The sequence below is a fragment of the Centroberyx gerrardi genome, chromosome 7 (genome assembly GCF_048128805.1).
Source record: "Centroberyx gerrardi isolate f3 chromosome 7, fCenGer3.hap1.cur.20231027, whole genome shotgun sequence".
NCBI classification, from domain to species: domain Eukaryota; kingdom Metazoa; phylum Chordata; class Actinopteri; order Beryciformes; family Berycidae; genus Centroberyx; species Centroberyx gerrardi.
In genome coordinates, this window is record NC_136003.1 from 29,243,065 (window position 1) to 29,257,856 (window position 14,792).

General features: G+C 41.9%; 2 protein-coding genes across 2 annotated transcripts in view; one reads left to right on the forward strand and one right to left on the reverse strand.

The window, feature by feature from the left end:
* crlf3 (cytokine receptor-like factor 3) overlaps positions 1 to 7,140 on the reverse strand; it is a 19,124-nt gene extending 11,984 nt beyond the window's left edge. The window contains exons 1-2 of the mRNA XM_071894449.2: positions 7,059 to 7,140; positions 228 to 355 (exon numbers count right to left, since the gene is read on the reverse strand). Coding sequence (XP_071750550.1) covers positions 228 to 344 — 117 coding nt within the window. The 5' untranslated portion in view covers positions 345 to 355; positions 7,059 to 7,140. The remainder of the gene's footprint in view (positions 1 to 227; positions 356 to 7,058) is intronic.
* A 1,995-nt stretch (positions 7,141 to 9,135) lies between these two features.
* On the forward strand, positions 9,136 to 13,312 carry mpv17l (MPV17 mitochondrial membrane protein like). Its single transcript, XM_071894840.1, has 4 exons — positions 9,136 to 9,442; positions 10,007 to 10,077; positions 10,998 to 11,027; positions 13,097 to 13,312. Exons 1-4 carry the CDS (start codon positions 9,136 to 9,138, stop codon positions 13,310 to 13,312), a joined length of 624 nt encoding a protein of 207 aa, XP_071750941.1.
* Positions 13,313 to 14,792: the final 1,480 nt, after the last annotated feature.

A 14,792-nucleotide genomic window follows, 5' to 3' on the forward strand; every position in this document is an offset into this window, starting at 1 on the left:
ATAATTATGATATTATGTAAGAATTATGACATATTGATGAGAAAGTTTCTCAAAATTACGACTTAGTCAAAGTCATAATTTTAAAATCTCACTTGATGGAAAATAAAAAGTTATGTGCTGGATTATTTTAACAGGGGCTTCCATACAAAATGTGTGGAAGGGCCCAAGTTGCTGTAACCCCCTGCATACAGCTGTAGATCTGTGAGTGTGTGGATGGGCTGCAGTACCTGTTTGCGGGCCTGGTTGAGGCCATGCAGGCGCTGCTGGAGCTCACTGCGGTAGTTCTGCGCCGCCTCGATGCTTTCCTTCGCCTCCTGCAGCAACGCGTCCACCTCCACAGACATCCTCCGACCTCCTGACACACACACACACACACACACACACACACACACACACACACACACACACACACACACACAAACACACAATTTGTTTCAGATTTCTCTCAGAAATAGTACAAGCAAGTGTTTCGTTTCTCAGGTACACAATACACGTTTCCCTCTCTCACACACACATAAATAAAGCGCTGCTGAGAGCAAATCGGTCACACAGATCGTCTTTATATTCAGCAACAGCTCTGTCTCAGTCTGTCTCCCCGGCTAAAAATGTTTGCTTGCAACTCTGTGCTTATGGCATATCTGTGGTCAAACTATCTGTGTGTGTGTGTGTGTGTGTGTGTGTGTGTGTGTGTGTGTGTGTGTGTGAGAAGCTATTTACAGATGGGATGCCAATGTTTCCCCTACAGTCATCCAGCCATGGCAGATCATCACAATGAGCAAATATTGCCAAATATTGCCACCAATGTTTGAGAAAATGCAGAACTAAAAAACAAACCCAATACAAATTGGACCCATAGTCTTGAATTGGACCTTTAAATTAGAAAGTACCAACGGAAGAAGTTTTCATTAGGCCTGCTCCAGCAGAAGAATCAAAACTGAGGCAGAAAAACCCAAAAAGTTGTAGAATCAAAACCTAAATAACCTGCAACCGCCACCATAAAAACTATAAGGCAAAACACTGCATGCAGAGCGGCTTGGCAGATAGAGGATGTGTGGCAATATGCAAACCACTTCCGCTGTAACCAGGAAGTAGCCGAGCAGCCGGCAGCCAACCAGCTTCTACTGCTGCCTGCTGCGTCCTGCACTGAGGCCCGGAGTCAGGGAGAAACCCATACGCTGGTCTGACACTGACCTATTAGGACAATTCATATCGGTCAACGTCGTCCACCTCCGATATGACTGAGGTTCCTCCCTGACCACAGCTAGTGAATATGATTCAATTCTTATTTTTTAGATCAGATGTCTGACCAGAGAAACCATTCCAGTGTGGTGTGGGAGGATTTTACTCAACCGTCTGTAAAAACCTGCCTCACTCTGCCTTAAGCAGCTGCTGACACACCTGAAAGAGTTTCATTAAGTCTGGATTTCAGTGGAGAGTTTTAGTGTCCCATGTCATTTCAGCATCCCTCCAAATTCAATGTTATTTTTTTTTTTGTTTACAACAGCTATCACATCTAAATAGCTGCATCCATAGATTATATTTGGGGGAAATAAAATGAAGAAAATTATAAAATACAAAAAATAATGTTAAACAAACTGAGAATCTGCTTGGGATGCTTGACCCCAGGACACACTCAGTGAAACAAGCACAAACGATGACTTTTGATAGAGTGAAGCACATAACAGTGAGTCCAATAAACTGCAGGTTCAAGTTCCACCTCCCGTGACCTTAGCATGTATTATCTAGGAGGTAAAATAACACGGCTGCGTTTGGTTATTTCGGCTGCGTGTTAAGGTCAACGCGATTAAGTGTATGGACAACTGATTGCGCAGAACAAAGTAACGTCAACAAGCAGAGTTCACCCAGTATTAAACACGGCGCTAACGCAAGAGAAAAGAGACGTGCTTCATCTCTATCAAATAAACCCAGATCAGGGTCAGCGGTGACATCATCACAGTCAGGTTCCTGTTTAAAGATCGGGTGAGTTTGCTCCGATGGCTTCTGAACACTTTCTGCATATATGGCTGGGCGATAATTCGATATTATCATTGATCATCTTTCAGTGGAGTCATGTTGTGATGATATGGTGATATCGTGACGCACAATTCTGCCATCTAAACTGATGATAACAAGCAAAATCTATTTAAAAACTCTCACAAAATGAGGTATTGTAGGAATATTATTTGAAAATTTCTGTTTTGTTCGACATCACACCTAACATTAACATTCGGTTGATTATTTAACATGTGATTTTTCATGTGAGCCATATCGTGATACATATCGATATTGAAAAAAATCCTTATCGATTATGGTGATATTGATTTCAACCATATCACCCAGCCCTATTTCCACATCAGCTTGCCCAGAGAGGTCAGTGAAATCTCATCACTAGCTACTGAACATCTGGAACAAGTTTCCATGAAGCTGTGTGACTCACAGAAACAATTTCCCAAAGGCAAACACGACCAAATTCCTAAAAAAAAACATAAACCCAGATATATTTGTAATTGGATTGAAGAAAATCCACCCTAAACTTTACTGCTACGAATCTCTTTTCCTTTACGACAGATTGAAAGTTCGTTGGCGTCTCTCACTGCAGGTTCTGTCAAAGTCTCTCTTATGAAATCAATCTCTTGCTCAGTTGATTCCTCATCAGCGCTGAAAGAGCGCCGCAGCTTTGCCACCCGCTGTGGTCGGCCATGTTTCCTCCACAGCAGCTAAAGGGGAAGCGGCTCACAGGCCTGTTGCCTCTGCCAGATACGGCAGACGGTCTGTTCCCCCCGGGCCACATGAGCCCCGGACGCCCCGCAGCATCTCATCTCACACTTCCCTCCTAATGTTTCAGTACAAAATGATTGTGCCGGAGTAAAAGGTCAGAAATGACTTACCGCTCCTTTAAAGCCGATGACACACGGGCGAATTTGTCGGCAATGAGTATGAGCGACTGGGCAATGGGCAAAGAGGGCAACTGACATATCTGATGTTGGGGGAGGAGTGAAAATGGATGAAATGACAAACTGCTGCATCACTGTCATCTTGGCCTCCTCTTTTCTGCTGAAAATGTAATAATTTAATCATTTTTTCAACGTTATCCACTGGAATTTCATAACGTGTTTTATAGGCTTATGTTTGGCTCTGGCATCCAACTTGCCAGATTAAATGTTGCATAAAAAGAATCAGAGCTGCTGTTTCCCAGTTATGGTTTATTTAGTAGCAGTTCGACCATTTCGAAAATATTTGACGGATTTTCTTGTCTCCGATTGGTGGTTGAAACCCCTTCCAGCAAAGCTTGCTCTCCAATCAAGTTTGGCTGGATTTCAAACTGCTGCATTGTTTTCAGAAAATATTTCCAGCAAAATTTGTCCTAAAAAATTGCATGTGTAGGCCTATCATCACCTGAAGAACACGCTAACCTTTTTTTCTAACGCAATCATCTGCATTTGTATGAATGAATATCAGGTAACATTTTCTGTTTTTCCATAATAGCTCTGCATGGTGCTTTGGGATGAATCATTTAATGTTTTCTCCACTCAGAGCCTGAATCTGAGGTTGCAAAGCCTCCTTAGTTCATATGTGGAGATGCTCAGCGCTTCATGAACGCGCTGCAAAACCATCTGCAGAATCGGAGCGACTGAAACCGCAGGGCCGCCGCGTGGCTGCTCAAGTATTTAGGCTTCACTGGCACTAATGGCCTCAGCAGCTTTAACTGCGCTGGTGTAAAGACACATGGCACGACACGCAGCTGCAGCAGCATAACTTAAAACTGGCTGGACTTGTTTTAATAATGGGAGAGAGGAGACGGTGAGGCTGAGGCGACACAAAGCATGCTGGGAATCTTAATGTTTGACCTACATCAAAAGGCCAACATATGGGTGGGAGAAAAGTGAGTTAATGTACAAATCGAGACTCCAAATCATTCAGTTTTAGCAGCACTTCTCTTCTTCTATTTAACCATTTGTCAGATAAATACAGCAGTATGGTTTTTGAAAATGACCCCTGGCCTCCTCACATTTCGACACAACATTTCTCAGCGTAGTGTGACTTCAACTAGCGTCCACAGCCAAAACATCCCAACGCTGAGAAAGATTCATAATTTCTGTGGTGCAACTCAAGACAATTTGCCATAAAACATCGAACCGCAGCCCATCTGTAAAACACAGCTAACACGTAAAATGAAAATTAGACAAATAGGCATAAAGACACACACGCACAGTGGAAGTTAGTATTGACTAGGGTTCGACTGATATGGGTTCTTGAAGGCCGATACTGACGTTTGGACTGCAGCTGCTGATATCTTTAAATATCTTTAAATGTTCGTGCCAAAAAAAAAGACAAATATTCAGTGTTTCCCCCAGTTTTTTTTACTTGTCAGCGTAGAAAAGCCTCTGAAACAGCATTTAGACCATGTAACACTAATATCAGGTATGATGCAGTTTGATTGATTACATATTGATTGTAGAGTTAATCAAAACTACACTGGTTGTCTATGGGAAGCCTTTAACCTGAGCTGATTCTAATGAGACGTTCGGATCAGATTCCACACAAACACAACCAGTATTTAACCAAGTTTCACTTCCACCCTGCAGAGAGTAAAACACCATTACACACACACACACACACACACACACACACACACACAAACACACACACAACTGTCCACTCAACAGGGAATATACAGAATCACACAGCAGACCCTCTGTAACCTAAAGTGTGGGATTTCATAGACGCCCAAGACACACACACACACACTCACACACATGAATGCAAATGTACACCCACACAATCATGCAGGCATGTACTCGCTCACTTTGACACACACACACACACTTGCATGTGCACACAGACCATGCACACACACTGTCTCTCCCACCAAAACTCCCAGATAAGCAGCCTTTAGTCAGTATCAGCTATCCAGGCCACAACAACAATCTTAGATTTAGGTTTTTTCCATCTAAAGGGTGTTGGCCGTCTTTCTCTCTTTAATCCCACAGTTTATAATCCCTCTGTCTCTCTCCAAAAACCCCTAAAGACTCTGCTGATCCAAACTGAACGCCTTATTTCTCAGCCAGGCCAATTCGAGGATACTGTTGTATAACATGGAAAAACTCTGATTTGTCCTTTTACATAATATGGATTCGGCAACAAACAAACAAAAAAATATCTGTCTGACTTTATCTCTTTCATGCTGCTGAGCCCAGAGAATGGCCGGCCGTGTGTTTTGGTGGTATTTAGGTATTTAGGTCAGCTTGGGACGCTTCTCTACTGTCCTGCTGTCTGAAACGAGTCTGACTGAGTTTACTGATAGATTTACTGATTGATAGATTGATAGAAAGGACTTCCAAGCCCTAACAAGTAAAGAAAAGTCTGTTTGAAAATTTGCACAAGGTGAGGAGATCTATACAAATTGATATTGCTGCAGATTTTGCATATTTTATGACACAGTTTCTGCACTAGATATTATGACCGGTCAAACAGAATACTTTCTGTAATCTCTGAAAGGTTTTTGTTTCACTGCTTTTGTGTACGATTGTTTATTCTTTTTCACCTTGTGCAGCAGATCTGTAAAACATGATATGCATGTAAAAAAAAAACTTGCTTTATATATTTTATATTCTTCTTAATATTCATGAGTGTTTTGGCTACTTGTCCTGCTAATAAAACCATTCTGATTCTGAGAGAAATCCTTAATATGCTTTGGTGGACATATACAGTACTCACACTCTGAATCTCAACCAAAATTCAACATATTTTTCATGAGATTGACTTGATAAAATCATTAAGAAAACCTGCACTTGATGTTTAAATCACTTTACTACGTTTTTTTGTATAACCCCTAGAAATTATTTAATTTCTTCCCTTTTTTGAGTATTACTAGCTTTTTCATTATCCCTATATTATATTCTCTCTGTCCTCCCCTTGCATAAATGTATGAAGCTATTTGATGTAGTTCTGATATAATATTCAGTGACCCAATTTTCGATGCACTTGAATGTTTCATGATTTGTCAAGTCTCAGCTCCAGCCTTTCAATAAAAATCTGAAAGTTAGAGGACTCTGCATGCAGCTCTCTATGGCAGACTGTGACTAGACTGTGCAGATGCTTTGACTAACAGGAAAGTTATGAAAGGAACTCGAGCTGAAACCCACAATATTATTATTAGTACAGTGCACACCAGTGACAAGACAGCAGGAGACAACAGACATGTCCACACTCGCTCTCAACAACTTCCGTATTTTTGACTATTTTCATCAAGTCAGACCACCGCCCAGCACGCGCAACGGACTCCTCTAATCTTGTTTGAAAGTAAAAAAAAAATCTAATATATATATTTACAATAACCATACTGCATAATTATCCCTCATATTTTGTGGCGCATAGGCTTGTCTGTGGCTCCAGCCCCATAACGTGACGCTTTCTCGTGTATGAAGAGAACGGTGAACTAACTCCATTAAATAATCTGTCACTTTAATGCTGCCTTGCTTATCAGCAAACCTACATATCTCACAGAACAAGACCTAAGGGTTTTTGCAAATCATTCCAGTCTTCTGGTAAATTCGGCATAGAAGTGATTTACCAAGTAGCATTTTATTTCAATAAAATCTCGACTTTTAAAATTGGTTCACGCTACTAGCTACCGCCCTCCACGGTATATTTTGATGGAAGAAGTTTGTGGAAATAACAGGCGACCCATGTTGTAAATATTTTAAGTGGTGTACAAATAAGTGCTATATGGTGTATTGGATGTATGCCGAATTGAAGAGTGGAAACTATTGATAGAGAAATGGTCTTAAATTTTGTTCTGCATGCTGTGTGTATCTGCCGATGAACAAGGCAACATTAAATAACCAGATTTTTGAATGGAGTTTGGCCTGGCGTTCTCTTCAACAAGACAGAACAGAACGTTATCGGGGCCAGCTTGTGGCCAAAGACAATGAAACTCCGAACATGCTTGAGAGAGCAGGCACAACACATTCATTACGAACAAACAACGGCACTCTGGTAAAAAATAAATATGCTCGTTTCTTTTGTGGAGAAAACAAGCAATCATGCTATCGTACCTTTTTCAGGGTTTTTTGCTGGCCATCGTCCTAAAAGTTGTGTGAATCCACTCGCCACCACCACCCGATGTTGAAGTTTTTGCACAAGTCCAAAAATGACATTTAGGAGGCTTTAAGCACAAGAGCCAATCAGAGGCTAGGGATTTTGATCGAACGAGAAAGCGGCCAATTGGATTACCATATGTTCCATCCTCCCTCTCTTATCCCCCGCCCCCTCAGTAACAGTTCATAGTGGAAATGATGAAACGAGCTGATGTGTGTCCATAAACCAAACCACGGACTCCTCATGTATGTATAGCCTACATATATATTCTATTATGAATATAAAAGTAGATTTCGATAACTGGGTCAAAAATAGTACTATATGTTACCGTGAAAACCAAGATAAAGATGTTTTAAACTTCCATGTTAAGTTGGAAAGATTCCTATGAAAAGTGATATCATGTTAAAACACTGTGATCATGTTTTTATTGCAAGACCCTGATTGCCATTCCAATGAGCATTTTCTTTTCTTTTTATCTATTTAATTAAATAATTTTGTAGCCTACTTATTTCCTGTGAGTTGTGCCTATTTCTTATGTAAATGATATGCAACTTTAATTAATACAGTGACATGTGATATATCCTTGACTATTGACACTTCTGTACATTTGTCTTGTTCAATAAACATACCATATGAACTGCAATAGACATACTAGGATTTAAGGTCCACTGGAACTAGTGTAGGCCTAGATGGTCAGTTCTACATAGGAGACAAAAGGCCAAAAAGTCTTTTAATTTCCAACTGAAGCAGACCTCTGACTCTCGTTCCCCAGAGGCATTAGCATTGATCCACCAGATTCTCTTTGTGACTGGAGAGATATTCCTCCATCTAGTGTTTGTAACGGTGAACTGAAACATTCCGCTGTTGCATCTCATGTCAGCGAAGCCCAACGCAGATTTACTGTATCAGGCCTTAATGTAACTCTGTTGCTGTCAGTGAGGAAGAGGCGAACAATTTTGCATATAGAGACAATGGATTTATAGGTCAGGACATGGTTTATGGGTGAAGATAAACTGTGTCACTATAGGAGCGCATTAACTATGGCAAAGTCTCTGCATCTGATATAATTTAGCACCAAAACGTCCAAACAAATCAACTTCCGAATATATCAACTGCATTTCTGGGGGCAAAGTGATGATTGATGACTGACAACATGTTATTATTTGGTCAATATTATTAGAGGTAGGTGAACAAACCAAACCATCAGTTTAGAGAGCAATACTGCACTGAGGTGATTTTTCATCTTCCAAATAGATTTCTGGCGATTTTGCTTGATCTTTGCTCTCAGTTATAATAATAAAAACTAGAGAGAGAACACCTCGCAGACCCGGCTGCTCCTGTGCGTAAAGAGCGCACACTGCGGTTGCGGGCGCAGCAGATCTGACAGAGAACGGATCGGCCCCGGGCGCTTCGGAGCAAGGCTTTAGGCGGCCAACAGGTTGCTGTTGAGATCAGTGAAGCAGTTGGACCGCGATATAAATCTGAGCACGGCGGGACAATCCCACAGATTAGCGCTTGACGTGAAGGATTTGTTGTTAGGGCACCTGATTCACCCGGAGCGACAGAGCAGCCACAATAACCGAAATTTCTACTTCTGTTTGAACGGAACTCTGTCCGGAGCCTCGCCGTCTGTTTTATATCATGCTCAGATGCGTTTTGTCCACGCGTAACTCCAGAGCGAGATAGTTTTTGGAACCCCTCTTCCTCTCCAGGTGACCAAAGGGTAACCATGGCAGGTTTTACGCACTGTGGGAATATGCCGATCAGAGTGTTTGAAGAGGTTATCTGGGGGACTCGTCATCTTTGTAGCCCTTGAATCACAGATTTGACAATGTGTGATATTCCCTCGGCCGGCGGAAACGTCTAATCCCTTCCTTGATTAACACGCACGGATGGATTGCGTCGCGTCGACTAGCCGGCTAACACCAGGGCCTCGTCAAATTAGTTTCACCGGCATGCTTACATCTTGATTGTTGGATTGAAGCCCTTTTGCATCACTTTGTAAGCGAACGCAGAACTCCGTCCTGTGCCAAAATGAGGAGAGCCATGTTGAAAGAGGCTGCCAAAAGATTCCCCTGGCTGGCCAATGTCACTCTGTACGGCTGCTTATTCGCCGGCGGTGACCTCGTCCATCAGCTCATCGCCCAGAAGGAGCACATAGACTGGAGACACACACGCAACGTGGCCATCGTGGCAATCAGTTTCCATGGGAACTTTAATTACTTCTGGTTACGGACGCTGGAGCGGCGTTTCCCGGGAAAGTCCGCCGGTATGGTTTTCCGCAAACTCCTCCTGGACCAAAGCTTCGCGTCGCCTTTGGCAACGAGTGTCTTCTACACGGGTAAGAGAACCAAACTTAAAGTGGGCATGCCAGCGCAGATCTAATAGTACAAAGGAACAATTTGAGAATTTGCATCATGTCCCAAATGTGCTGTAAACTTTCTCTGCGTTTGGGTTGGGATGCAAGACAGTGTTTGACAAGTTTCACGGGCGTCAAGAATCTCCAAACTTTATTACCTATATTTGGTCAATGTGATCATAGGTGAGTGCTCCCTGATGTGATTTTTTAAGATATGATTTTCAGTTCATATCTGGCAAATGTTGCTTGATCATTGCTCTCCATTATAATGATAAAAAACTGCAAAATCAATTCAGGACTAACTCAGGCTAAATATAGCACGTGCCGACGTGCCGCACCTCGCCAAACCCAACCGACATCCATGATGCATGTTATCATGGGACGTGGTGAGATGTGTATTAAGGTTAAAACTCAGTCAAACAGCATGTATGCCAAGGTGAGGAATGATGCGCCTTCCTTGTCAGATGACAGACAAGCCGTTGTGGTTTGTGCGTAATGGCGCGAGGTTTCCCAAAACCCTGCGTAAACCTGCCCTCTGTCCTCCAGGGGTGAGCTTCCTGGAGGGGAAGGAGGACATCTTCGAGGACTGGAGGGAGAAGTTCTTCAACACATGGAAGGTAAGGCCTCGGCAGCGGCACGGGGAGGAAAGTCACCTTCCTCTTTCCACATAGTTGCTAGCTCACCCCCGATTAACCTAGATTGTGGCACTGCTTTTGCGCAGTGGACACGTCGCCCGGAGCAGGGTAATTCAATCGCGATTACTGCCAGCGGATAAAAAAATCAGAGTGCCTCAATGCATTTAGAGGCTGAAATCCTGTCATTACGTGCCCATTGTAAATCACAAGGTCAGTGAGGGACTCATAGTGTTTCTGACAGGTTTCTGTAATTGTGGAATAAAACTTATCCTGGTAAATACATGTCCAGTAATGAACATTTCAAGGCTAAAGGAAAAGAGAAGAGACTCTCTCTCTCTCTCCCTCTCTCTCTCTCTCTCTCTCTCTCTCTCTCTCCCTCTCTCTCTCTCTCTCTCACTCCCCTGTGTGTGTGTGTGTGTGTGTGTGTTTCTGCATGTGGTTAGGGATGCACTGAGGCTCACAAGCCTAACATGGATGTTAATATCCAAGCTGATTGATAAATATATAAATCCAGCCCATAAACACAAGTTCACCTAATCAAAAAGTACTGCTAAAACTTAACTTGTGTAACGGTCTATTATAAAACAAACTGGTGGTAATAAATGGAAGCAGTATGGCATATACATTCTGTGTATTTTCCCCTCTCATGCCAGGAGTTGTGGAGTGCATTTCTTCGCTTGAGACTGGTGTTTTCTAAAGTTTTTAGATGGATAATAAGAATGACCCCAAGCAGTTCACATCCAATCTAAACCTCACAGAGTGCCTCGGTGCATTTACAAGCTGAATCTCCATCTCCTGTGATGACCATTTCAAGGCTATAAGAACAGAGATTTGCATGGCAGTGATGTGCTAAATAGTGTTTGTCCTCTGAAACACTAATCGTGTTCCTCTTTGACTTGCAGACTGGACTCATGTACTGGCCTTTCATGCAGGTAAATGTGAATGTTTTGTGATCACTTTTATAGTTCTTCAGGTTTTTAACGATAGACACAATGAGGAAGACCATGACAGAAGAACTTGCTTGTAAAGTAATGCACATAAAGACCGAGCCAAAGGAGAGAATGAGGGTTTGGTTTAGAGACTGGAAGTAACAATTAAGCAATATGATATGAGAGGGAGTGCTTCTATACAACAGTTGTATAAACAAAGCTATTTATCAAGTAATAGTCATTTGAGACAACAGATTCTGATCTTTGTCTTTTATTTATCTCCTCCAACAAAAATGGTTCCCTCAGGATTCCACTGCAACACAGAAACTGTTTCTATTACAGCTGTAAAGCGGAGTGATACATGTAGTGAAAAGTCCCAGTGCTGTTACACTGAAATGCCTATTATTGGAATGCCTCCTGTCCAATCAAATTACTCGACTGGTTGAGTTAGTTCCGGTCAAGTAATTTGATTGGACAGGAGTCATTCCTTGAGTACTGATATACAGTAGGCCTATGTTTAACTTTTTTTTTTTTACGTTTTACTGTATGTATGACTCCGCTTTACAGCTCTTCTAATATAAACAGTTCATGTATAATCAACAGTCATAGTCATCATCATAATGGCCACCAATGATATTATACTTAGGGTTCAACCAATATGGGTTTTGGAAGGCCAAAACTGATACCAAAAAGTTGGGGTTTGAAGCTGCTGATATTCAATATCTTTAAATTTGATGATTTTCATGCCAAAAAATTACAAGTATTCCCAATTTCCCTGAATGTTTTTCTTGTCAGGGTCTGAATCAGCATTTAGACCATGAGACTCTAAGACTGAAACCCAGGATAATAATAAGATATTCATGCAAACTTGTGTGGACTCTGATCAAAATGTTGCACTGAAATCAATTCAAATTAGTGTGTTCCTATAGACGACCAGTGCAGTATTGATCAATTCTACAGTAAATATGTAATCAATCAAACTGCATCATATCAGAGGTGGAGGACGCTGACTGGACCAGATCTGATTTTTAATAAAAGGACACTAACAGAACTGTAATCATTTGTAGATTAACATGCTTAGACTGAACCACAGTCACTAGGATTATATAGGCGACACATGCTGTAGTTTACTGTAAACATCGCTGTATGTGACTGGCTGCTCAGTATCAACAGAGACGTTTGTCTGAAATGTCATGACACCAGATTCAATACAGACTATAAACACTATACAGTATACACTAGATTCAATCTCTCTCTCTCTTTCTTTATCTCCTTGTCTCCCCCCCCCTCCTCCATACTCATCTCTGTATGTGAAACTTGTTTTTTGTCTTGTTTATCCCAATATAAACTTCACCGCTCCTCTCTCTCTTTCTTCTGTTTCTCTCTACATTCTCACGTTTTCTGTACACATGGTTCCTCCATCTGCTGTTTTTGATAAGGTGAACAGCTAGTAATGCAAACCTGAACATCCTGTATATACAGTATGTTATATACATCTGTAAGCCTGAGTTTCCCTTTAAATAGTTTCAAAACTGGCTTCAAAGTTAGAAAAAACATTTCTTCCACACTGTACGCCTATGTCACATACATTTCCTGTATCTGCTCATTGCAATGCTGCATTGAAGCTATAGCTGCTTATATTGAGTGAAATATTCAAACCCAAGGCGCCATTTTTTTATTGCTGCACCATTACACCTAATGGAAAAAATCTAGATGTTTTATGCAAAATTGTATACACATTTCCCTGTAATTCAGCAGGACATATTTGGTATCTTTGGAAACGTTGGCATCTTGACTAGAATTTAAAATAAAGTTCTTTGGGTTTGATCAAAGCTTGGCTGTGAAATGTGTTTTAAATGATGGACCCGCAGGGTAGAAGTGGTTTTAAGCTACATGAAGCACCTTGAAATACCCTCTATTGGCTCTATTCTTATTTAAATTCCATTTTTATTTGCTGTGTCCTATTAGTATTTGCTGCTGCAACATTCATGAGGAACATTTAAGTTTCATCTTATCTTTTCTTACATGTCTCTCCCCTTTGCCCTCCCACGCCCCCGCCTGCTTCTCCACAGTTCATGAACTTTGTCCTGATGCCGCTGTACCTGCGAACGGCCTTCATGGGCTGCTGCGCCTTCCTTTGGGCCACCTTCCTGTGTTTTTCGCGGCAGGACGGCGACGGCACCGCGGGCGTGGCCCTGGCCTTCGTCATGGACCCCCGCAAGACCCTGGAGGCGATGCGCGAGGCCCGGCTGGCCCGCAAGAAGCAGAGGGCCCAGAGGGAAAACTGAAGGGAGGACGACGTTCCTCCGGTCTCTCGGTCTTTTGGTCTATGGCAGCGGGACAGAGATTTGACTCTCTGCTCGATCTAAAAGCAACATGGAGGATGGAGAGTCGCAGAGCTTTCAGTGGTTGGGTTGTTGAAGGCCAATACGGATATATTTTGGGTTGAAGCTGCTGATAGTCAATATTTTCTGCCGATGTTCAATATTTTTAAATTTGACAATGTTCATATCAAAAAAATCCCCAAAATTACAAATTTTCAGTGTTTGCCCAGGAATTGTATTCTTGTCAGGATGGAAAAGCATCTGAAAAAGCATCATGGGACACTAAAACACACAACTGAAACAATTTTTACTAACATGCCAAAATCGGTCCCATATATCGGCAAAGTGATATATCAGTCTAGCCCTAATGCACACACACACATATCCACGCACACACACTGTGTGATGAAGAGTTCTGAAACGCTGTACAACTGGATGGCTTGTTTTCAAACGACTGGCACAGGTTTTGGACGATTGAGAAGGAAGTTGAAGGCAAACTACACAATTGGAAGTGGTTTCAAATAGCTGTGTGCTCGATTTAAAGGGAAATGCCGCCTATTTTCAGTAGTAAAATATGTCTCTCTCCACCCTTTGGGCAGCACTGTGATCACAGGCAAAAAGTTTGACTCGGTTCCAGAGCCAGAGTTGTCAGGCCCAGCTGGGTCACATGAGCAGCTTACGCAGCTCGGATGCTAATTTAGCGCGGCCCGCTTTTCAGTACAGTGCTATGTCAGTGGAAGTTTGGATGTAAGATGTGAACCTGGTGATTTGAAACTGAGAGCTTGTTTGAGTGTCTCTTTTTGAATGAGACAATAATTGACTATATTGCAAAAGAGAAAGCAATTGTGTGTCAAGAAGATCCACAAATATTCTGTTTTTGCAAATATTTCACTGCTTTGATGGAAGTTGGAAATCTGTTAAATTGAACTCCCTCAGCCTTTCTCTTCCTCCAACTGCCATGTTGTTTTGTTGTTGTGGTTGATGTAGCGCATGTGCACTCATCTCCATCCACATCCGTACAGCGTAGCAGTGAAATACTTGAAAAACTGAAAATATCGGTGGATCTTCATGAGACACAATTACCCTTTCTTTTACAATCAACTCTTCGGAATTATTTATCTCATTCAGATGGAGACTCAAATAAACTCACAGTTTGCTTTCATTTCGTGTGCAAAATTAGCATCCGAATCACGTGAGCCGCTCATGTGACCCGACCCGACTGGGCCTGGCAATTCTGCCTCTGGAACCAATCTGAACTTTTTGCCTATGATCACAGTACTGCCCAAAGGGTAGAAAAAGACATATTTTACGACTGAAAATGCTTGTCAGGCTACTAAATAGCCAGAAAATGAGACCACATCATATGTAAGACTGTCAGATCTTAAAGGTGCTACGTGTAGAACTTCAACCTCAATAAATCATTACCACATCAATTTTGAGACAT

Bases quoted from the DNA above. Each gene is read 5' to 3' on its own strand.
- mpv17l (XM_071894840.1), top strand. From the start codon at position 9,136: ATGAGGAGAGCCATGTTGAAAGAGGCTGCCAAAAGATTCCCCTGGCTG. The intron at 9,443-10,006 runs GTAAGAGAACCA...TCTGTCCTCCAG, and splicing joins AACGAGTGTCTTCTACACGG to GGGTGAGCTTCCTGGAGGGG. The intron at 10,078-10,997 runs GTAAGGCCTCGG...TTTGACTTGCAG, and splicing joins AGTTCTTCAACACATGGAAG to ACTGGACTCATGTACTGGCC.